This window comes from Mesoplodon mirus (genome assembly GCF_964341445.2).
Source record: "Mesoplodon mirus genome assembly, chromosome: 11".
Classification (NCBI taxonomy): Eukaryota; Metazoa; Chordata; class Mammalia; order Artiodactyla; family Ziphiidae; genus Mesoplodon; species Mesoplodon mirus.
The window spans coordinates 5,272,138-5,295,072 of record NC_138987.1 but is presented as its reverse complement, the minus strand read 5'-3'; the positions used below and the strand labels follow the sequence as shown (position 1 = coordinate 5,295,072).

Here is a 22,935-nt window from a genome sequence, read left to right as displayed (position 1 = left end):
CAGAATGGCATATTCTGCAATTTGCTTTGAGTTTTTGACATTAGTGCAAACATCTCTTCTATTAGGACAGAGTAACAGGCTCAGTTCGGTGCTTTTGCGTTTTTACTTAATGGCAGACGGACCATTTAATCTGTGTGGTCCTGCCCTTACTTTTCAAGCTTTAATTACACACACTGTAATTAACACCACCAGCCTTTGTCATCTTTTAGGAGGAAATCAAATTACATACGAATGAACCTGATTCACAGAGAATTATGTCCTCTACACCAGCTATATTACAAATGTTATTTTTTAGAGTACAGCTGCCTGATTTATTTGGAGAAATCACCCTAGTTTTGTGGATGACCCTCCAAAGGTGAGTTGGATAGAAAAATTTTCAACTCATCAGGTTAAACCAGACACTTTGGGGGAAAAATAGCAAAGTATGGCTAACAGCTTTACCACTACCTTTTAAATATTCTCCTATATAGTTATAGCACAGACCCTAGTCTGTCTGATTTATTAGGATATCCAAGAATAAAGAGTTGAACTCAGGGAACTCTGCCTAAAAACTAACTTGGAAGAAGCCATTTTGAGTCAGAAGCAGAACCTAGTCAAGCACATAGCAGAAATCCTGCAATTCTTGTGTGCTGTGGGCTTGGATATATTTACCAACTTAACATGCATCATTATTTAGGGAAGCGCATTGCAATGCTTCATTATCCTGATATGATTATTCATATCAGAGCTATTTGAATAAACTCTTCCTCTTACTTTCTCATTTGCATCTTTGAATACTGGCATATGCTGGGGGAGAAAAAAGCCTTAAGGAGAATAATCCCATAAATAAATTAGCAGATGCTCAGTTTAAAAACCATGGAATACACAGACACCTATTGAGACATGACCCTCTGACAGTAATGTTCCAAGTTATTTATGTACAAAAAGGCATATGTCATATACACACCCAGCCACAGCAGGCTATAATTTAACAGAACGACCAACACATGCTTTCAGGGGACTTTACTCTGGTCATATCTTTGAAAATACTTACCTAAGAGGTACTTAGAACAAGATAAATGCTACCATTTTCAAGGCAAAAGACAAATATTATTTGATTCTACTGTTTCAGAGGATCAAGAAACGAAAAAAGATTCTTAAGGATTAAGACTCCCTCTCTTGCCTTTGTACTGCATGCAGGGATTTTTTTTTTTTTTTTATGAGAAGCAGTTCATCACGGAAGGCACACAATGGTGAAGAAGTGAATCTTCAGTGTCTGAGCACCTGGTGTATTCAGATTCAGAAATCACTATTCCCGCAACTGTGGAAACATTACTCTTTTAAAGCTAAACTAGCAAGAAAAATTGAGTGATATTCATCTCTGCTGTCTCTCTAAGCTTTCTTCTTCTAAAGCTGTTCACTAAGATTCCAGAAAATCTCACAAAACCTCTTGTAACAGGAGGGTCTACATAGAGAATAAAAACAAACCTATATTTGGCTTCGGTTGTATGAATCAGAAACAAAGGGATCACTGGTCTGGTTTAATTCTTTCACATTTAAAGAGTCCTATATGAAATCCTTTGTGGAAATACACACTGACATAAAAGAGGATGTGGTCAGTGGTTTAATGCTTATGACTTTTTGAAGAAGGCACCATATGATATAATGATATAAATATGCTACAGTAGAGCGCTGAACTTAGATATAACAATTAAAACGTATACAGTTTAGCTATTCAGGCAGGTGGCAAAACTGAAGAATTACTTCAGACATTGTCATATCTAATTAATTAAAGATTATTATCAGAAGTTACTCCTAAGAATCATGTCATCAAACAGGCCTACTTTGTAAAGTATCAGAACAGTTCACATGCATCTACATAGTAATTTACATAGTTATAATGTACACACTCAGAAGTATTTTTTGCCAAACACTTCAAAAAAAAGTAAGTGAGTAAAGCTGTCAGAAGAGGCCTCTGCATTTCCAGTATAACTAGAATGTATGGTACTTGTCACCGAGGTACAAACAAGGCCATCTCTTCAGACACCACTGAGGCAGAAGAAACCTGACTATACAACACATTTACCCACAAGGCCCTTCACTCTTCATTCCAAATCTGTGGTGAGGTCGCCTTGAGGGAAGGTGAATAAATAGGCCCTGTTAATGACTAAGTAAAAAACAAACTTGGAGTTTTAAATGTTAACACTTATTTATGGATGTCTAGAGTGTACTAGACTCCAGGCCAATAATGCCCAAGGCAGGTGGTTGCTATTTACCTTCTCCATGTACACTTTACAACTAGTTCTCACAGTTCAGTTTTCTGAAGACAATCATTTCAAGAAACAAGGAATTTCAAATTGTTCTGAGTAACTACGGTTTCGAAAACATCAGTCGGAAGAACAGAAGCTATTTGGTTTATGCAAAGAGGCAGCTTCTGAAAAGTTCATCCTCCTTTTGGGAGCAGACCCCACTTACCTAACAAGTCAGTGTAAAGGGCCTGTTCCAGGTCGCCCAGCATTGTCAGGATCACATCCTCGTCCAGATGAGCTGTGCCTTCCCGCAGGCAGCTTTCTCCCTCCTCTTCGGCCCAGCTCCTGCCGATGCTGCCAGGCCTGGAGGACACATTTTCATCTTCGGAACGGCTGTCTTCATCACTCTCACCTTCCAAGCCTTTTCTGGAAGACCACTCTTCTAAGCTCTCACCGCCTGCATGGCTGGCGGGCAGCAGGTTCCAGGCCCCCGGACCACTGGTGTGGTACAGGGACTGCACGGACCTCGACAAGAATCTGGACAGCGAGCGCCTCTCTGCATAGCTGGATTCTCTCTGGCTGGCCTTGGCGGCATTTCCAAACCAGTTGGAAATGCGCACAGTGGGTCGCCTCTCCCCCTCACTGGTGAGGGACAGATTGGTCAGAGACTTTTGCTTCTGAAGGCAAGCTCCCTTTGGCCTTACTTTGCTCTGAAACACAGAGAGTTCAGCTGGCCGCTGCATGGCTCTCCTTATTGGCTTCTTCTTTTTCAATTGGACTTCATATTATCTTTCTACACTGAGATGCCAACTGGCCCCTTTGATTTTAATGAACACTTGCACTTCAATAAAAGCTCAGGCAAGGCTCAAACATTCACCTTAGATTCTAGAGCTATAGTACAATCAATGAGTTGCCCACAATTCAGCTTGCCATGCCATGCCCCTCATCAGCAGTACTTACAAACATTTTGCTTGTATATATCGGAAGCAGAAAAGAGTTCATCAAAGACACTGCTCCAGCTGTAAAGTAGCACAGGAAGCCAACTACGTTTTCCAGTCTTTATCCAATCACATGTCTCAGCAGGGCGATGGGTCCACATTTCCCTCTATCGCTTCTGTATTCCCAAACGCGAGGTAGTGAAGCACCAGCAATGTCTCTGGCTTTGCTTTTTTCCCTGCCTCTCACCAGCCTTTCACTGATCTATCTGGGTCTGCAGCCCTTTACTCTAGAGGAACTGGCAAGATGCAGCATGTAGAGCCTCCACATCAGAGCCCCGTTAGAGCAGATTAAGCACTGAAGCCCACCCTGCACGCGCCTCCCGTGTTTTAGTATTCCACCTGCATTCTCAGATCTATGGCTCTTCCTCGCTGCAGTGGATGCTGCTGGCTGCCATGGCAGCAAACATCCTGCTAAATTAAAACAGAGGCACAGAAGCGGCTGTCCAGCCTAGCATGCCACAGGTTTCAAAGCCAAGCCTGAATGAGATGCTACATGATTAACCCTATGCATGTTTAAATCACTCTCGGCTACCCCACCTCAGATACGGAGAGACACACACACACACGACATACACACTGACTCACATACATAACACACACTCCACGACGCTGAGAATGACAGACTAATTCTCTATAGCTGCAGGCAGCTGAAGCAGGCAGATCTGTCTTCTGAATGTTGGGATTTGTGCTGTAAAAGCACAAATCAAATTCAAGAGTGTAAAGGACCTAAAAAACGGAGCATGACACTCTCCACCGGCAGACAGATAATGCTTTAAAGGGAGAGACTTCACCTCCTCTTTTAAAGAACAAATCCAAGGGCTTTTTATTCTGAAGATATTTAGTACAATCCTAATCTGACAATAAAAATCAAGATTTATTCCTATACAAAAATAGCACACAAAAAACCCCTCAAACATTTTTTTTCTTTTTTCTTTTTGAGAAAGAATATTTTCACTCAAAGCCTATAATTGAAAGTTGATGGCCAAGTGTGTTGAAGATAATGATGTGACAAAACCCATAAACTGTATATTATTATGTTTTCTGACAGAGCATTTTTCTTAGTCTATTCCATAAACCTATTACTGTATAATCAGCTCTTTAATATTTTGATGAAAAGCAGAAAACCTAAAGGGTAAATTTCTTATATTTATCTTGTACTGGTTATAATTACCATCCTGAAATTCTGATTTTAGGAAAACTTTTAAAACACTTATCAGGTATAGTAGAGACCATGTACCACTGAGAGCTAATGAGAAGAGCATCAAGGAAAAGCTTATCAGGTTTTTCTGCCCATAAACACTCCTCACTAAAAGGGGGCAGCATGGAGAAATAGATGAAAATATTCGTGTCATTCAGATTGATATAATTCCGTAGCATTTTCTGAGCTAATATCATCAAATTAATTCTGATTTTTCACCTCTTGTTGCTAACTTCAGCTAGGGGGAATGCTCAGTCTTTTAACTATGTAAATTAGCATTATAATGTACACTGCCTATACCTTTACATATGATAACAGCGTACTTTGCAGAGTTAATTATTCCTTCTGCTCAAGCTCAAGGGTGTATGTAAAAGGGAATTAGACGGAAAGAAGAGCAATCATTTGGGATAAAAGTTTTTGCAATTGAACAAACCTGTGAATTATGAATACTGATCCTCAATTCTTCATTCTTCAAAAATAATTTATGTTTATATAAAATGTGCTTAAATAAAATGAGGGCACAAAGGCTGAATCATAGAAACTGACAATTATCCTTCTAAAAACATCATTTTATAAAGTGTTTTTCAAAAGATCAAAATGCTACCCCACTTTGGATTTTTTCTTCATTTGGAGTTATTGTGATCCAGTAAATCAACAGATTATAAGACTAGAGTAAATTTGTTAAGGTTATGAAACTTTAATGTGTTTGATCTGTATTACACTAAAGGACACATGCAGCATCCTCTAAAGTCTTACAGATTCACAAAAAATGGAATTCTTACGCTTCAGGCATCAAAAGTTAAAGTTGAGCATTATAAGTGAAAGCAATAATGATGCCCTCTCCTTATACAAGGATACTTGTGTACCAGTCAGCTTAGACCAGTGGTTCTCAAACTTGAACGTTCAGAACCTCTCCGAGGGTTTAATACAACGTAGCCTGCTGGGCCCCAGCCCCATCTCTACTCATTCAGTCGGTCTGAAAGGGGCTTGAGACTCTGCATCTCTAACACGTTCCCAGGTGATACAGATACTGCTAGCTCTGGAACAAACCCCACTTTGAGAACTTCTAGAGTGAGACTAGAGACTAGTGGTTTTCTACTGGGTCCTCCCGAGGGGACATTCAGCAGTATCAGAAGATAGTTTTGGTTGTCACAAAGGGGGGTGTGGTGCTTCCGACATCTGAAGGTAGAAGCCAATGATACTGCTACACACCCTATAACGACAGGAACCCCACTCCCCAAACAAATTATGCAGACTACATGTTGATAGTTCCAAGGTTGAGAAATTCTGGCTTGGACTACATTACATTGTACTTACAAATGATTTAGAAATTTCAGCGGCTTCCAGAAACAAAGATGCACTTTGCTCACATAAATGTCCACTCTATGTTGGCTGCAGCTCTGATCCAGGTACCCTTTATACAAAGACCCATATTGAAAGAGCAACTTCAGTCTAGGATATGTTGATATCATGATAGAGGGAAAAAGAGATAAGAAACTTAAGCTTCTGCCCAAGAATGGCCCACGTCATTTTTCCACTCACATGTCATTGGTCAAATGAAATCACATGGTCCATTCTGATTCAGTGGGGCGAAAAGTATAACACAACTGTAGGGGTGAATTGAGGAAGGGACTAAGTCCAGTGGAGACAGCAGAGCGGGGCTGGCTAGTTTGAAGATACAGCCCGAACAGAGAAAAGCACCAAAAGGGCATTTTTGCTTGTTTCTTTGTTTAGAGATATTGTCAACTTGCAGTTATAGTGGTTTTCTCCCTGGGAACAACTACATGGGTCCTTAAGTTTACCTTGAACAACAGCAGGGAACCCAATTATTGCTTCTCTAGAGGCAGTTATCTCTGCTTGCTTTGGGTGTACATTCATACATGGGTGTATTTATACTTACTTGTATTTAATTGTTTATTTATTTATTTTTAATAGATTTATTTATTTACTTATTTATTTTTGGCTGTGTTGGGTCTTTGTTGCTGCGCGCAGGCTTTCTCTAGCTGCGGCGAACGGGGGCTACTCTTCATTGCGGTGCGCGGGCTTCTCATTGCAGTGGCTTCTCTTGCTGTGGAGCACAGGCTCTAGGCGTGTGGGCTTCAGCAGTCGTGGCTCACGGGCTCCAGAGAGCATGCTCAGAAATGTATGTTACACAAGGTGGAGGAGGAAGCCTCAGTGTATGAGACACATATGCCCAATAATGAAAATGTGAATCGCTCTAATTTAGCCAAGACCTCACATAAAGTAGAGCTACTATAATGTTCTGAAAAGAAATGCTTTTGAGTTCTTTAGTAAACATAATTACAAAGTAGCTATTTAAGTAAAAGATCTAAACTGATTTAAAATGACCTGAGCTTGATCATCTTAATCTTTATAAACATCCAAGAAAAAGGCAAAATAAGTGATCATTTACACAGGTCTTAAATACCAAGTATTTCCCATTATTCAATACAAAGTCTGGGAAGTCAGAAAAAAACACATGTAGCCATTAGTTTATCTCTCTGTTCAAATTAAATTCTTACTTCTAAAATGATTTCCTGAATTCATCCAATTATTTAATTACTTTTTTACAAATGACATATTGGCTTCACTGATTCTGATTCAGTCTGGCATCTATCACCATTTTTCAGTGGAATATAAATTCTAGATAAAGGTTAAAAAGTGGATTAAATAAATGTTATATGTGTTGGTAGACAGTTTTATGCAAAACAAGGGGCATGTGTGAACCTATGTATTAAAAAAAATCTAAAAACTTTCTGAATGATTCCAGTGGAATGAAAAACAAAGCTCACTTTGCATTTGGCAGGATCTCTTGGCACTTGATGAAAGGGATGGTCTCTGAAGCCAAATTCTTTTTGTCAATGAATGAGAGAATGAAACCCAAGCCAAAGCAGTAAACTCTAAACCATCAATTCAGCTGGACTTGTAATATTGAGGTCATGGCATGAATCTTATGGATAGGCTGGAAGCAAGAAGCTCACTCGATCTTTGCCACAAATTATATAATGCATACCACCTGACTGTAATAATTAATAGCACCACCATCAACAGATTGGGTAAATATCACAGTTTCCTCCCTAAGAACATGACAAATAATGGGAAGCTTGAGAGAGATACATAAAGCCTTTAGAGGGATAAAGTGTCTCCAAATTGTAAAAGTCTTGAGTTTTCTCCAGCATATGCCATTTTATTGTGTAACTCATTTCTGATACTTATCTTCACACCACAATTTAACTACGTTTTTAACTTCTGCTACCATTTAATCATGAAGACACTGTTCTTATAAATTCAAATGAGTTACTGCATAGAGGAAGTGTAAAGAGCTAAGCCTCCTAACAAATCTGCTTTTCAATGTGAACTCTTCAAGTTTGCTCCTTAACAGTATCATAGATCTTTACATGTCATGCATCTCACAGGTCATGCAATAGGGATGCTTTTCACATTTGTTTAAGTACAAAAAGGGATTTCCCTGGGTAACACAACAGAAAAGTGCAGGGAAGGAGGGAGACAGAGTCTCTGACACGGCTTGTCCAGGGGCTCAGACATTTTCTACAAAGACCTTGAGCTAATATTCTTCTGCTTTAGGTTCTGTTTTCTCTACGTTTGTTTCACTCGCGGGTGAAGGTAACTGCCAGCAGCTCCAAGCTTTCTTCTGATTAGCTTCAGGTCTAGTGGAAAAATGGAGTGTCTCTTTCCTAACAGCCAGGAAAAGTTCTGAGACTGATTCTCACTGGTTCTGATTGAACTGAATTGGGTCAGTTGTCCACTCCTGAAAGAGTCACTGTGGTCAACGGAATGGGTTGTTCTGATTGGACCTGCTTGGGTCAATTTCATTTGAACTACGTGAACAGAGATTGATGGGGCTATGGTTCCCCAAAAGAAAATCAAGGGGCTGTTATTAGCAGATTCAGCAATGGATGCTGGTCAGGCAAAACTATACCAGGACATCAAGGTACGTCTACTGTGAAGCCAGTGGTGTTTAATATACAGAGCTTCTAACTTGGTTGAGCCAATATAACTTTGTATTTTTAAAATTATTTCCAGGCTCCTCCAAATTGTATAGGCTTCAAAAATTCACAGAATCTGGATCTTATCCAGCCAAGACTAACTCCATCAGAGTTCTCTATTATTTAGGCTACTTCACTTGGGGAACAGGACAAATTTACTCCCCACTGAGGTCCCCACAGCAACCTTTAGCAATAAGCCTTCAACAGTAGCACTGGCATTGAAACTGGCATTGAAAATCACTGAGCTACCAAAATCCCAAATGTACCCAGTTTTTCAATAAGAAACAGACAAAAATAACAAGTAAAACTTTTTTTCAAATTACTTCCATTGAAGTTGTTTCTTCCTGAAATATTATTTCCTGATTTCTTTACCCATTAGAATTCTACTATACACATGTGTGATCTTCTTTTAGGCCCTGTATAAATCTTTACAGTTAAGTTAGTTGTTCCCATAAATCTAGTAATTCAATTATTTGTGGTGTTAAAGTTTATTTGTCACTTATTCCTCCATAGGAGAACTCATGTCTTAGTCATGTTTGTTTTCCCTATCCTTGGTATGCTTGGCATTTACAACATACCTGGCAATGATTACTGAAAAGATGGATGGAAGAATAAAACCGTATCTCACAATAATCCTGAGTTTATTAAGCATCACTATAGTCACCTCACAAAAAAGAGAACTAAGGGACAATGCAAACAACAAAACAACGGCAGTGCAGAGGCCAGGATTAATTTTTTCTACTTCCTAGAACACTTAGCTCCTCATATCTCATGCTGTCTCTGAAAAAATATTCTAAGGGCTAGTCTAAGACGTGGCATTAAATTCAAGTGTGTATGTGGTTTGTGGTTTCCCTAGCAGCCAGAATATAGTAGCAACAAGAGAAATTAGATAGAGAAAGAAAGCTGTGGAAGGGGTCAAGGAAAGTTGTTCTGTTTTGTTTTCAATTAAGATTGCAGAGATGGCAGCATGCTGTGGGCTAAAGAGAGTGGTTTGGTATAGAAGGAGATAAGGTAGAAAAGAAAGTAATCCAAGGAAAAGTGAAGTAAATAGGTATAAAATGCCATACATGGGTAGATATGGTGGCAGGGGTTTGTGAAATTCTTTTCTCTCTGCTTAATTTTTTTTTAGTGACATCAACATCAAGGTCATCAGTTAAGAGAAAGGATGGGAGAAGTGGCACTGTAGCTTTGTAAAGAAGAGATAAGGTATAAAATTGTCATCTAAGAACAATCTCAAGTTCTTAGATGACAAAAAAAAGAGTAAATGCGCCAGAGAAATACAGAATGATTGCCGGGCAGCATTAACTACTCACTCGAAGCTGCTGGTCATGAATGTAAAGCGAATCACATCAACACGTGATGTGTTTTTCTACAGGTTCATTCATTGCTGGTATGGACTAGGTGGAGACCTGGATGTTACTGGGTCTGTGGTTTCATCCAATGAGAACAATGAAGTGAAAGAGGTGTAAGGGAGTAAAGGGTATATGTAAAAGTAAAATCACATTCAGTCACTACAGGAATTCATCTGATTAAGGAAGGAAGAAAGGATATGTAGAGTCTGGTGAGGGTAAGTAAATGGTGGTGGGATCAATAAATTGGAAATCTTAGTAGAACCAGTGTCAGAGTCAGAGAATGAAAGGAAGGGCATTGAAAGGACAGGAGGATGTCATCAGTAAGAGTGAGGTGCATGGAAGTGAGATTATAGAGAAGCTGCAGATTCCAATGGCGCCCAGATGTAGGGTAGGAACAGGAGAATAAGTAGCTCAAGGAGGGATTAGAAGGCGAGCTCATTAGAAGAAAGGCTGGGGTATAAATGCCAGCTCTGCTCTTGTCACTGGCCTACTTCCCTATGACTGTCATCCTCTCATCACTGGTCTACCAGTATACTCTCATCTACATTTCTCCAATTATGGTACTCAATTTATAGCTTTCTAATCATAAATATCTTTCTTTCATGAAATCTCAAGTTTGCACTGAGAGAAATTTTCAGCACTCCACTATAGACTCATTTTAAACAAATGATCGTAGGAATGACATAATCAGATAAGCCTCATTTCAGCACTTATGTGCTGTTTGCTTTCTTTTATTCCTATCTAAATCATAGATTCAAATCTATGATTCTGTATCAATACTTATTGACATAAATTAATATTATACCTTCTAATAAATCCATCAGACTATTGTATTATGTTAAAGTCTAGTTTATTTTTCACTTTCAAATATTCTATTAAAAATCAGAACAGTAAATGGAAATTAAAAATGTTTTTTTCCAGTTTTACTGAGATATAATTGGCATGTAGCAGTGTATTAGTTTAAGGTGTATAACATAATGATGTGACTTACATAAATGGAAATATTAACTGGAAGTATAAAAAATGATCAAATGGTCAAAAGAATAAGAAACTGGAGGATAAAAGATCCAACATGGGTTACTGATTCAATCAGAGATACTAAGCAATATACTAATTTCAGAAAAACAAGGTTTCTTTGTGAAAATCACATAAAAATTAGAATTCAAAGTGTGCTTAAATGCATTTTCTCCTACAGATTTGAGGTCTAGTATTTTGTAGGCATATTGATACTAATTGAAGACATGCATGAGTAAAGAAATGGGTGAAACATTCCACACTATGTTTACATAATATCTAGTCACAATACACATACATACCATCACTCTCCAAGGGGCTATCTGGAGCTATGGAAAACCAACACTTTCTCCAAGTGCTTGAAAAATCTACAAGTATCCCTATAGCTATGCCTTGGCATTACCATTTCTGCCCTTACCCTGGACTGGTCCACTGTAATCTCCACATGGAAACAAACGCTGAAGCCTGTGATACCCCTGATGTTGATTCCAAAAGGAACCCTTGGGATGTTGCGCTGTCATTGTTGTCCATATCCACTGATGGATACCACAGTAGCTGCTAACGCTTGCCAAAGTGCTACAAGTCTGCTGAAGTGGGGAAGTTGCTTAACCTCCGAATGTGCGATATGGCTGTGCTCATGAGCTTCAGAGCAATACTTTGAGTTCTAGGAGCACTATAGTAATTTTTAAAATTTAAATAGTTCTTTTAGTTGTTTCCTTAGGAATATACAAGGGCTGAACCAGAGATTTATTGGACCAAAAGACATACCTCTACTGCCATGCATTCTTATACTTGGAAACACATAAAATGTTCTTAAGCTGTCTTTCCCCTTAGAAGCAGTATATCACGTTAAGAGCCTACTTAGTTCCTATATTATATATTATATAGGTCCATATGGACTTACATATAATAAAATTATACCAAAGGCCTTCCATATGTGCCTAGGCTTATCCAGATCCTAGGAAAAATAGTGGACTAAAGCTGAGAATCTGACAAATTGGGTCTGGAGTACGTATATGTCATTTTTCTTACATTATGTATATATAATGACATATTTCCATAATTAGATTTTTCCCAGAACACACATTTGGAGCCACTATGTAGGAATGTTCAAAATAACACAGAATTGTAGACAGAGCAGGGTTGGAGGCCTTGGAAATTTTACATTGCCATCTTATATTTTTTTAAATCTCTAGATATATTCAAGAACTGCCTTATTAACAATAGAAGATTCTCCAGGTCTTCTCTGATAGTATTCAACTAGACTGAGGGCAACCATGACTTAAAATCTCAGCCTCTGAGAGCACTACCATTCTTTACAGAATTCATTACAGAGCAACAAAGAGACCATGCTAAGCAGAATACTCAAATACCTAAGCATCTCTGAAGCATGAAATGTACACAGTCCATTTATGCCTAAGGGAAAACAGTATAGCATAAATATGATTTAATAAAAAGACTTATGGAGAGATCATAAAAATTCTGAGTTTGACCTACCCACCAATCAGGTCACTTACCGGATATCTCCTCTAGGCACTGCTTAGCTGTCTTACTGTATGATAAATCCATCTTAGTAGGACTGGTACAGGAATCGGCAGATGGTAAAGAGGTACCTTCATTTTCTGAATGTGCTCTGAAATTAACCAAGAAGACAGAAATACCAATTGCTGTCACCAGCCACTCATCAAAGTTCTCTAGTACAAGAAGAAATCAATGTATTAAAAGTTTTCTATGAAGGCAAGTGAGCATTTCTTTATGTCTGGGACATTCCAAAGCTGTCTATCTACAGGAGAATTTCCTTACTTTTCATATACAACCCAAGTTGTAGTGAGGTATTAAATCAGATTTCTTAGACTTTTCTAAGTTTGAAAGCTTGTAATTACCAATAATTGACTGCACTTTTTCTGGGCAAAAGACTGGAAAAGATTCTTTATTTTGCTGTCTTAGAGGAAGTCTGGCTAAACTGTGTTCTTCTGAGAATAATAAAAGCACTGAAAACCCCCCTAAAATTATTTTTCCATGCACATTCTATAAAATATATCCTAAAATACAAAGTACAAGTAAAATAAATATTGACTTTGCTATGGGCTATAAATGTCACTATGATGTCTTGATTTCAGAAAAATTAAAGTCAATCAAAAACAAATTCTCATTCTGACAACCCCCTTTTATAATACGTTTTATAGTTGTGTATATATGTTCATGGGTATGTATTTGTGTGTGTGATTAACATATAAAGAGTAGGTCTAATCAAATAAAAAGCACTCCACAGAGGGACTGCATACGTTTTGATATTCCAATCTTCATGCATTGCTTCTTTCTTTTATGCACAGGCAAACGTTTTAAGAGGCACTATCTTTCCTTATGCAGCTTCAAAATCTACATATATTTGGTCAAAAACACAACATCTTTAGAAAGTCCACAGCGTGAACTACAAGAGAAAGAAGGAGACAAGACAATACACCATTGTACACTGGACTTTGTTCTTTATAGTTATCTCATTTGCTTGGAGTCCCATTCCTAGTACTGAGTTTGGACCATGGCAAGTGATCACTAAATATTTCTTACTTTAAAAAAATCTAAAGAGAATATTTATACGTGAAAGAAAAATTCAGTATATCTTTAAATCAATTTTCGCTTACTATGTTACTTTTATTCTAAATCCTGGTTTTGTTTGAGAGAAAATAAAGTGTAATAATTGATGCCAGAAATATTTTCTATTTATCTGATGGATTTAAAAACTCTGAAACGCTCATTAGGATTTTAATAAATCATCGAAAACTATATGCTGTATGTGTGTATGTATATAGGAATTGACATATTAAAAGAAAGAGCCATGCAAGAATTCATACAAAGCTGTGCCTTGACCTCCAGTGATTTCTGGCAGACATTCCTAGCTTATTGTAACTTCAAACTACATATAAGGAGCACAGCAAAATTCAGAAGAGGACATGCTGTTCGAATGACAGGATATACCATTAAGGCCAGTAAAAATTTCAATGTTGTGAAACTCAGACATTTTTAGTCTTCACCTTCCTTGATATCTTGGTAGCATTTAGAATAGCAGACCATTCCTCCCTTCATGAAACTCTCCTTCCTTGGCTTCTGTAATAAAAATTTTCCAGTTTGTTCCCCATTCTCTCTGGATGCTACTTTTTTTCTCTTTGTTCTCTTTTACCCAATCATTAAATGTCATGGTTGTCGGTAGTAAAAAAGAAGGGCAAAAGTTGGGGGTTCCTCAAAGCAATATCCTAAGCTTCTTCCAGTTTGCATTGTACAGTCTCTCCAGACGATCTCAAACATACACATTGTATTAGTGATTGCCTATCCACACATGAAGTCCAAATTCAAACTCTAACCCAGAACTTTTCTCTGAATTCCAGATGTGAATCATAACTGTCTAATTGACATTACCTCTTGATTATCACAGAGTTAACTCAAACCCATCTTGTACAGAACTGAACTTGTGATATTTTCTCAACAAACCTGGTCCTTGTTCATAGTGTCCCTGGGTGAAACCTTTAGGGAGCCTAAGAGGTTTTGCATGGTCTGATCTCTGTCTGCCTCTCCAGTATCATCTTGCACTGGACTCCCCTTATCTCTCTCCCCTGTGGTCACAAGAATCTTCTACCCACATCCTATAGCTTCTGGCCTCAACAGGTCCTTTCTACTTGAATAGTTTCCTTCCCACGACATCCAATTAAATTTCTCCCTTCAAGTCTCAGCTCAAGTGACTCTTTCTTAAAGAACCATCCCAAATTTTCAGGTGAAGTCCCATGTTACAAATACTTATTTCTCCCTGTACCTATGTTGAGCACTTCATACTCTCGTAACATGACATTTGTGTAATTATTTGATAAATGTTCATCTTCCAAACTAGAGTCCATTCTCGATGTTTAAGCTCATCATTGCACCCCGATGCCTAGCCACATGTCTAGCAGATACGCTGCACTCTGCAAATATTTGATAACTGAATGAATAAATCTTATCAGTAGTGATCATAAAATAGTGTCATTGGTGGGTAAAGCATACAGAAGGAAGCATGGTATAATGGTGCTTGCTTTGCATTTGGTTGTAAAACTTAGCTCTCTCGCTAAACAGTTACTAACTCATGTGACCTCGCTAAGTGACGTAGCCTCTCTGAACCTCAATTCGCTTATATGTAAAAGGCAAAGAAAAATATGTTCCTCGCAAAATAATTGTGAGCTCAGGTGTTATTATTACTAAAGGCCTGGAAAGGCATTCTCCTGAGGCATGTGGGATTCTGGCCAACGTTAAAATGTGGGGAATATATCCGGCTCTCTGGGCTGTTTCTTTTCTTCTCTGGCCCCCAGGGTCTCCTATGTCCCCTGTCTATTGCCCCTCCCCACTCACTTCTAAAGTTCATTATCATCTATTCTTCCACTTGGGCTCTTTTCTTGTGAGCCACTGTACCTCCCTGGCTTATTCCTTAGCCTAATGTCCAAGAACGAGGGGAAAAAATTCCTCTGAAGTTTTCTAAGGATTGTTATTCCTTGCTGAAGCCATTTAAATGGAGAGTATGTAGTAAGATAGGACACCCCAGGGAAAGCTTACTGGCTGCTGGCCAAGAAGCCTCAGAGAGGCATGGTGCCTGGATGAACTGGCTAGGAGCCAGGGTTGGCCTACAGTCATATAGGCTCAGAATTCACAGACTGGTTTCTCAGATGCTGAGTCACGTAAAGTAGTTCACTGGGATGGCTGTCTAAAGCCCAATGCCAACTGATTTTGACTAGAACAAGACCAGAGCAATTACAGGAACCAGAATACTTGTAGCCATGTTAGTTATAAAGATGCAGAGCATCTCCCTCTAGGAAAATCTCTATGGAGCAAAAGAATATTTAGAATGTGTTTTGGGAGTAGACTTTTTTCTTTGCTGCAAATATACAGATCTTACAAATATTTCTCAGTGTACGGCTATCTTTCTCAATGTGTGAAACCTAGTACTTAATTCCATTGGCCAAGTCCCCACCCTCTGATAAAAAAGTATTCAAACTTTGGTCTTAGAAACCTTTGTTTTACTTTATTTTTTAATGTGGCAGTGAACATTTCTGGCTGATTTGTTCTTTAATTTTTTAGTTTAGGTCACAAGAGAAAATCTTATTTATACCATATTTTCAAGTTCTTTGGTGTATGTTTCACAGTGTTCCCTATCTGAGTTACCTACATTAGAAATGATAGGGCAACAGATTGATCAAAGGAAGGAACATGGTGAAGTTAAACTTCAAATAATTATAAAAAGATCTCAGAAATTATCTTTGGATTGTATTCACATGTAAATGGGTCCAGATCCCCCGCTCTATATATGTTACAAGACATCGATTTCTCCAGGATTTCTACCTCATTATTTGTTAAAGTGGAATCAGAGTTTAACTCCAGTCTCTAGAGGGACAATCAAAGGTAACTGGTAAAGATTTAACTTTTATACAAATGATCAAAGAAGTTCAGTTTAATCTCGGAAGGCTCTAAGCATGTCCTCTATTTCTGTGCATGCTTCATTCCAGTAAAATAACAGGTTTTGGGGTTGATTCATAAAACAATTTACAAAGACTTCAGAATCAATAGTGTTTTCTAACCAAAAGGTAGATATTGCAGTGGCATCATTCACCGTTCCCATGTAAACCGATACTGCATTCCTCTCATATTGACTGGGAAAAGGAAAACATGATTCAAAATATTTAGAAGACATCATCCTGTGCAGACTATCTTACCGTGCATTTACAACATGGTCAACATGATATAAGCACTTACTGAAACTGTAAGATAGGGCATTGCCAAAGCACCATTTAATTTATTTAGAGTTCTAATAAGCTAGTGCTAGTGTCTGTTACTAAGAGTCCTAGTAGCTAAAGGTCTAGGTTTCACCAATAATTAACATAAAAGCTAGTTCCTGTTTATGTGCACTTACTATATGCCAAGTACTATGCCTAGTGTTTTATCTAGGGCATATCACTCAAACTTCACAACAACTGTGTTGCTATGGACTGAATATCTGTTTCCTCCCAAAATTCATGTGTTGAAACCTAACCCCCAATGTGATGATGCTAGGAGGTGGCGCCTTTGGGAGGTGATTAGGTCATGAGGATAGAGCCCTCATGCATGGGGTTAGTGCCATTACAAAACAGACCCTGGAGAGTTCCCTTGCCCCTCCTGCCATGTGAGGGCAGAGTGAAAAGATGGTCGTCTATGAACCGGGAAGCAGGAGCTCACCAGATACCAAATCTACTGGCACTTCGATCTTGGACTTCCCAGCCTCCGGGACTATGAGAAATGTTTGTTGCTTCAGCCACCTAGTCTATGGTATTCCTGTTAGAGCAGCTGAACAGACTAAGATACCTGTAATTTAGGTGCTGTGGATTAATTGAGGCTTCTAGAGGTGTAATAATTTGCCCTGTGTAACAAGCTGGGAGATACTTAACCTGTACTTAAACCTGGAAGCTTCTAAATATTGTTTTATTAACCACTACCCTACAAGTTAATTCCATCCAAATGTCTCTGGACACTGAGCATGTTAATGTATGTGATGTCTCCTTAGCTGACAGACGGCTTAGTCACTAAGTTATTAACAGGCAGTATTTGAATGTGACAATACCCAATGGCCTAACCTTAATTTTGCTCTTTACTACCTTAAATTTTTACTCCTAAGAAAAGGAAGCTATTATACATGACATTTAAAGGAATTCAGCACTACATCTAGATACTATCAATCTTCAGATTTCCAATTTCATAAATAGGGGTGTTGCGTATTGGTTTATATTAAAAATATAGCCGTATGAATTCATCTTGATATGGATATACTAGACACAAATGTGAACACAAACACAACTGGTTTGAGTCAGCAGCATTAACTAATGGTCTTATAGTTCCTGCTTTATAAACCCAACCTAAAAGAAAGAAAAACAAATATCTTTCCCAAACCAGCTCTCTCTTTCTTGGTGGGAAGGCAGACAGGTGACAGCCAGGGCCAAGGCCAGGAATCTGTCAGAGTGAAGAGTAGCCCAGTGTGGATGGGAGATTTGTTAGATTTGTATGCTGGGGGTCGGGGGGCTGAGCAAATAAGAAAACATATTGAGTATAATGGGAGCCAGGTTTCTCAGTTGACAAAGGAAGGTGCAAGTATGGAAAGGAGAAAGCAAGCATAAACTCTGTGTGTTGATTTGGAACTGGAGGCACTGTGAATTTACAGTTATATACCCATCTCTCTCTCTCTCTCTCTAATAGATAGCTCATTGATATTGAGATAAATATGTGTGTAGGGACTTCCCTGGTGGCGCAGTGGTTAAGAATCTGCCTGCCAATGCAGGGGAGACGGGTTCGAGCCCTGGTCCGGGAAGATCCCACATGCCGTGGAGCAACTAAGCCCGTGCACTACAACTACTGAGCCTGCGCTCTAGAGTCCGTGAACCACAGCTACTGAGCCCGCGTGCTGCAACTACTAAAGCCCGTGCGCCTAGAGCCCATGCTCCACAACAAGAGAAGCCACCGCAATGAGAAGCCCGTGCACCGCAATGAAGAGTAGTCCCCATTCTACGCAACTAGAGGAAGCCCGCACGCAGCAACGATGACCCAACGCAGCCAAATATTAATTAATTAATTAATTTTAAAAAAAGGAAATAGGTTTGAAAAAAATATGTGTGTGTCTCTATGAGTGTGTGTGTGTGTGTGTGTGTACCTACATATATTTTACTATTTAGGAAAGCTAGGAGCAGTGAGATCTGGTTCCTAAATATTACTCTTCACAAAAGAAATCAGGGCACCTTAGATAAAAGCTGAAGCCAAGGCAGTGAGAGAACAAGGTGAGCCTAGATTACCTTGAGCCAAAAAGAAACAAAGTTCTCAAAGAATAATGGGGCAGAAGCCAGCTTGAAGGGGATCCCAGCAGCCAAATCTGGGAAATTCTAAACATCAAAATAAATATTCATATTGATGGATTATAATCCCCTGAAGACAACAGGAACCCATTAGTTCACAAAATTCAAAGAGAGGGAGAGGGAAAGAGGACAGGAGAAGGAAAAGGAGGAGGGGGGAGGGGTGAGGAGAAGGAGGGAGAGGGGAGGGGGAAGGAGAAGGAGGGGAGGGGGAGGGGGAAGGAGAAGGAGGGAGAGGGGGAGGGGGAAGGAGAAGGAGGGGGAGGGGGAGGAGAAGGAGAAGGAGGGGGAGGGGGAGGGGGAAGGAGGGGAGGGGGAGGGGGAAGGAGGGGGAGGGGGAAGGAGGGGGAGGGGAGGGGGAAGGAGAAGGAGGGGGAGGGGGAGGAGAAGGAGGGGGAGGGGGAGGGGGAAGGGGAGGGGGAGGGGGAGGGGGAGGGGAGGGGGAAGGGGGAAGGAGAAGGAGAAGGAGGGAGAGGGGAAGGGGGAGAAAAATAAGAAAGGGACATCATTTTCTTACAGTTGAATGGCAAGGCATAAGTGCAGAAGGAATAATGGAATGAGAAATCACATGACATCCATGGAGTAAACTATTAATTTAGACAAGAAACCTCAGTGGATGCTAAAACCTATGGGTGAAAGCACATCAACTGTGGCAAACATCATCCCAATCAAGCAATCAAATTCAACACCACCAAAATGGGGAATATCCGTAATGTTGATACCTGATAGGAAGGCAATGGAAAAAACACAGTATCATTTCTGTGACATTATATATATATATATATATATATAAATATATATACATTTATATATATATATCTGCAATCACGAGAAAATATCAGACAAACCCACATTAAGAAACAGTCTATAAAATGCTCGCCTTCAACATATCAATGTCACGGAAGTCAAGGAAAGATTAAAGCACTGTTCCAGCTCGAGGGATGTTACGAAGACATGACGACTGGGTACAACGTTCATCCTGAATCGCTAAAAGTGCTACCTCTGGGACAACTTGTGAAACTTGAAAAAGGTCTCTGGGTGCTCTGAGTTAAATGTATATAGGAGTTCTTTGTACGATTCTTGCAAATTTTCTGTAACATTAACAGCCTTTCCAAGAGAAGATAAAATACAGAAAAAAGAAACAGTTGTGGTTTGGTTGGGCAATCTGGCGCTGAACCTCGTAAGCTAAATACAGAAAGGGCAGCTTATCAAGCTTCTCTGTGGGGAGAATGCCAACTCATAGCAGTCTTCTACACAACAGACCCCCTTCCAGCATTGGCTCTGCATTCCAGCTTAAAAATACTGCTGTGTGAGGGACGTTAAACTGCTACCCAATGCACAGATATATATCCAACCCAGCAAAAGACAATTTTGCAAGACAAGCATTCAGTAAGCTTTAGTTTGTGCTGATAACCAATTATGCCCAGTTCACATAAAACCACAACTGCAGTATAATCTGTAATAATAGCTGCAGGGCTTACAAAAGCTTTATCTGCAAGACGGTTCTATGCTCCACGTTTCAAACTTCATAGACTCACAGAGCCTCCTACTCAATCTACTGGTTCAACAAATGAGCCAAACTTAAAACCATGTGAGTAAGCATTTTCAAAACTAACGTTTTGTATTCTTTGCCTTTCAGAATATAATATATTCAAGGGCCAATTTTCCATGTCACTTTCTAGGTAAATCCGAAATCTCACAAACACTGTTACAACAAAAATCTTTCCTGAGAACCCTTGATGCTGTTATATAAGACAAATCATATTATACCAATTATATATATACATATACATAGGAGTAACAAAAGGAAATCTCTAAATTCAGACTTTCTTGACCTAATTTTACAAATCAAGTGTGTACAGAGGGTTTCTGCTTATATTTAATTAATGGGTTTAAGAAGCACAATGATTTTCTTCTCTGTTTAACAATGTTTTGCCTTATCTAAAGGTTGGGTTCCTTTTTTTTCTTTTGTGAACTATCTTCACCCTGATTCTCTCCCTTTGCCTTTAGATGTTTGCGTTATATCCAATGCACTGACTTCTTGACATTTACTACAAATGGTCAGAAAATAACAAAGAGCATGTAGACCTCAAACTAGCAAGTTATGAATCTGGTTAATAGCTATTTTGAAATTTATTGGGGGCTGTTAAAAATACTGAGGTTTAGAGAAAATGTGCACGTCTTTCTTTCCTCCTTGACTAAGGAATCACTTCACAATTTTACTTCACATATCTCTGTAAGCATAAGAAATATAGCTGTGAAGTAGTGAAAGTAAAAACAATGGAAGGGGCTTCCCTGGTGGTGCAGTGGTTGAGGGTTCGCCTGCTGATGCAGGGGACACAGGTTCGTGCCCTGGTCCGGAAAGATCCCACATGCCGCGGAGCAGCTGGGCCCGTGAACCATGGCCGCTGAGCCTGCGTGTCCGGAGCCTGTGCTCCGCAACGGGAGAGGCCACAACAGTGAGAGGCTTGTGTACCGCAAAAAAAAAAAAAAAAAAAAAAAACAATGGAAGAAGAAAATGGCGCATAAAAAGAGGGGAGGCAATCTTGAAGGCCCAGAGGAGGTGAGGTAACAATTTTTGAACTCCAGGCAAGGAAAGCAAGTTTGAAGAATACAGCATAAAGGGCAGACACCAAGAAAGAAGAGGAACAAGGAAAAGTAGGCTTTTTCTTCTTAACTATGCTCTTCCTCTTTATCTTTCTTTCCTTGCTATAATTGGTACCTAATTCAAGTCATAACAAATCTAACTCTGAAAGTCTGTAAATTTCTTCTTCATCCAGCCATTGAACCTGGTGTATCCTACCCTGACCTCTCCCACTAACAATTCATTTACACAATAAAGACATAGTAATTTTCCAGATTGTGCTGCACACACACACAAAGTCCAAGTTCTTGACATTCAAGAATTTCTACTAACACACCTTTGTAAAGCAGTTATACTCCAATAAAGATGTTAAAAAATAAAAAGAAGAATTTCTACTACAATCAGGCTCCAATCAATCTTCATTTTCCAGGAAAGCTGATCTCCTTGCCAACCACCTTACACATCTTGTGTTTACCCTATTTATTTGGTTCCTTTAGTCTTACATTTCCTTTCCTGTCCCCCTCATCTCCGAATGCCCAAATCCCACTTCTCTTTCAGAATTCAGCTTAAGTGCCACTTTCTCTGATTCCAACAACTAGCGGTAATTTTCCATTTTTTGAAGTCTCGGTATACCAAATCTGGTTCACTGCTCGGGGGGTTTACATTTCCTGCTTCATTCTGTAGTTATGTTTCAGTCAGTCTCTTGCCTACCACACTGTGGACCATGGAAGGGAAATAACATATGGGATGTGTGATGTTTCACTCTAACCCTGATGCCTTACACAGGAAATGTATTTAGTAGGTAGTTGAAAGAGGAAAAGAATAAGTGAATGAAGGTCCCGAAGAGAAGATATGGTTTCATTCTATAAACATTTTAAAGCTGTTTATATTTCAACTAAACCCTACCATTTATAGGAATAAAAGACTTCTGAATTTTTCTTATTCCATTGTACATTTTTGGTAGTGTTTCTATTCTTCTATAGCAGATGAGTCTAACCCATGATGATGGTGTTTCATTCAACAATTTTTATTTGGTTCCTATTGTAGGTAGGCTCTGTCCTGGGCAATTATGCTACCAAATAAAAAAAGACAAGATGCTTGTTTTTCAATGAGTTTATGTTATGGTCGGAGGTGGCTGAAATCACACTTGTTAATAAGTAAACAAAAACCCAGTGGATGGTGATAAACTCTATGAATAAAATACAAGGGGACAATGGCATATAATTCTGGCAAGAGGCATTGTGAGTGTTCCTTCAGACTAGATGGTTGGAAACAGCTTGTGTGACGAAGTAGCATGTAAGCAGAGTTCTGATGAGAAGAAGGAGGCTGCTTTTTTTTTTTTTTTTTTGCGATATGCGGGCCTCTCCCCGTTGTGGCCTCTTCCGTTGTGGAGCACAGGCTCCGGACGCACAGGCTCAGCGGCCATGGCTCACGGGCCCAGCCGTTCCGTGGCACGTGGGATCTTCCCGGACCGGGGCACGAACCCGTGTCCCCTGCATCGGCAGGCGGACTCTCAGCCACTGCACCACCAGGGAAGCCCCAGGAGGCTGCTTTGATCCAGAAGAGAGTCCTTATACGCAGAGAGAACATCTATGACAAAGTCCCCAAAGCAGGACAGGTTAGTTTGTTAAGAAACAGAATGAAGGCAGGGAGGCAGTGAGCGTAGTT

The 22,935-nt window shown here is 39.4% G+C and overlaps 1 protein-coding gene across 6 annotated transcripts in view; it reads right to left on the bottom strand.

Annotated features, from left to right (window-relative positions):
- The window catches only part of NAV3 (neuron navigator 3), a 593,230-nt gene that overhangs the window by 164,709 nt on the left and 405,586 nt on the right, over positions 1-22,935 (bottom strand). For all 6 annotated transcript variants that reach the window (XM_082636004.1, XM_082636005.1, XM_082636006.1 and 3 more), the window contains exon 9: positions 12,315-12,430. In XM_082636004.1, coding sequence (XP_082492130.1) covers positions 12,315-12,430 — 116 coding nt within the window. The remainder of the gene's footprint in view (positions 1-12,314; positions 12,431-22,935) is intronic.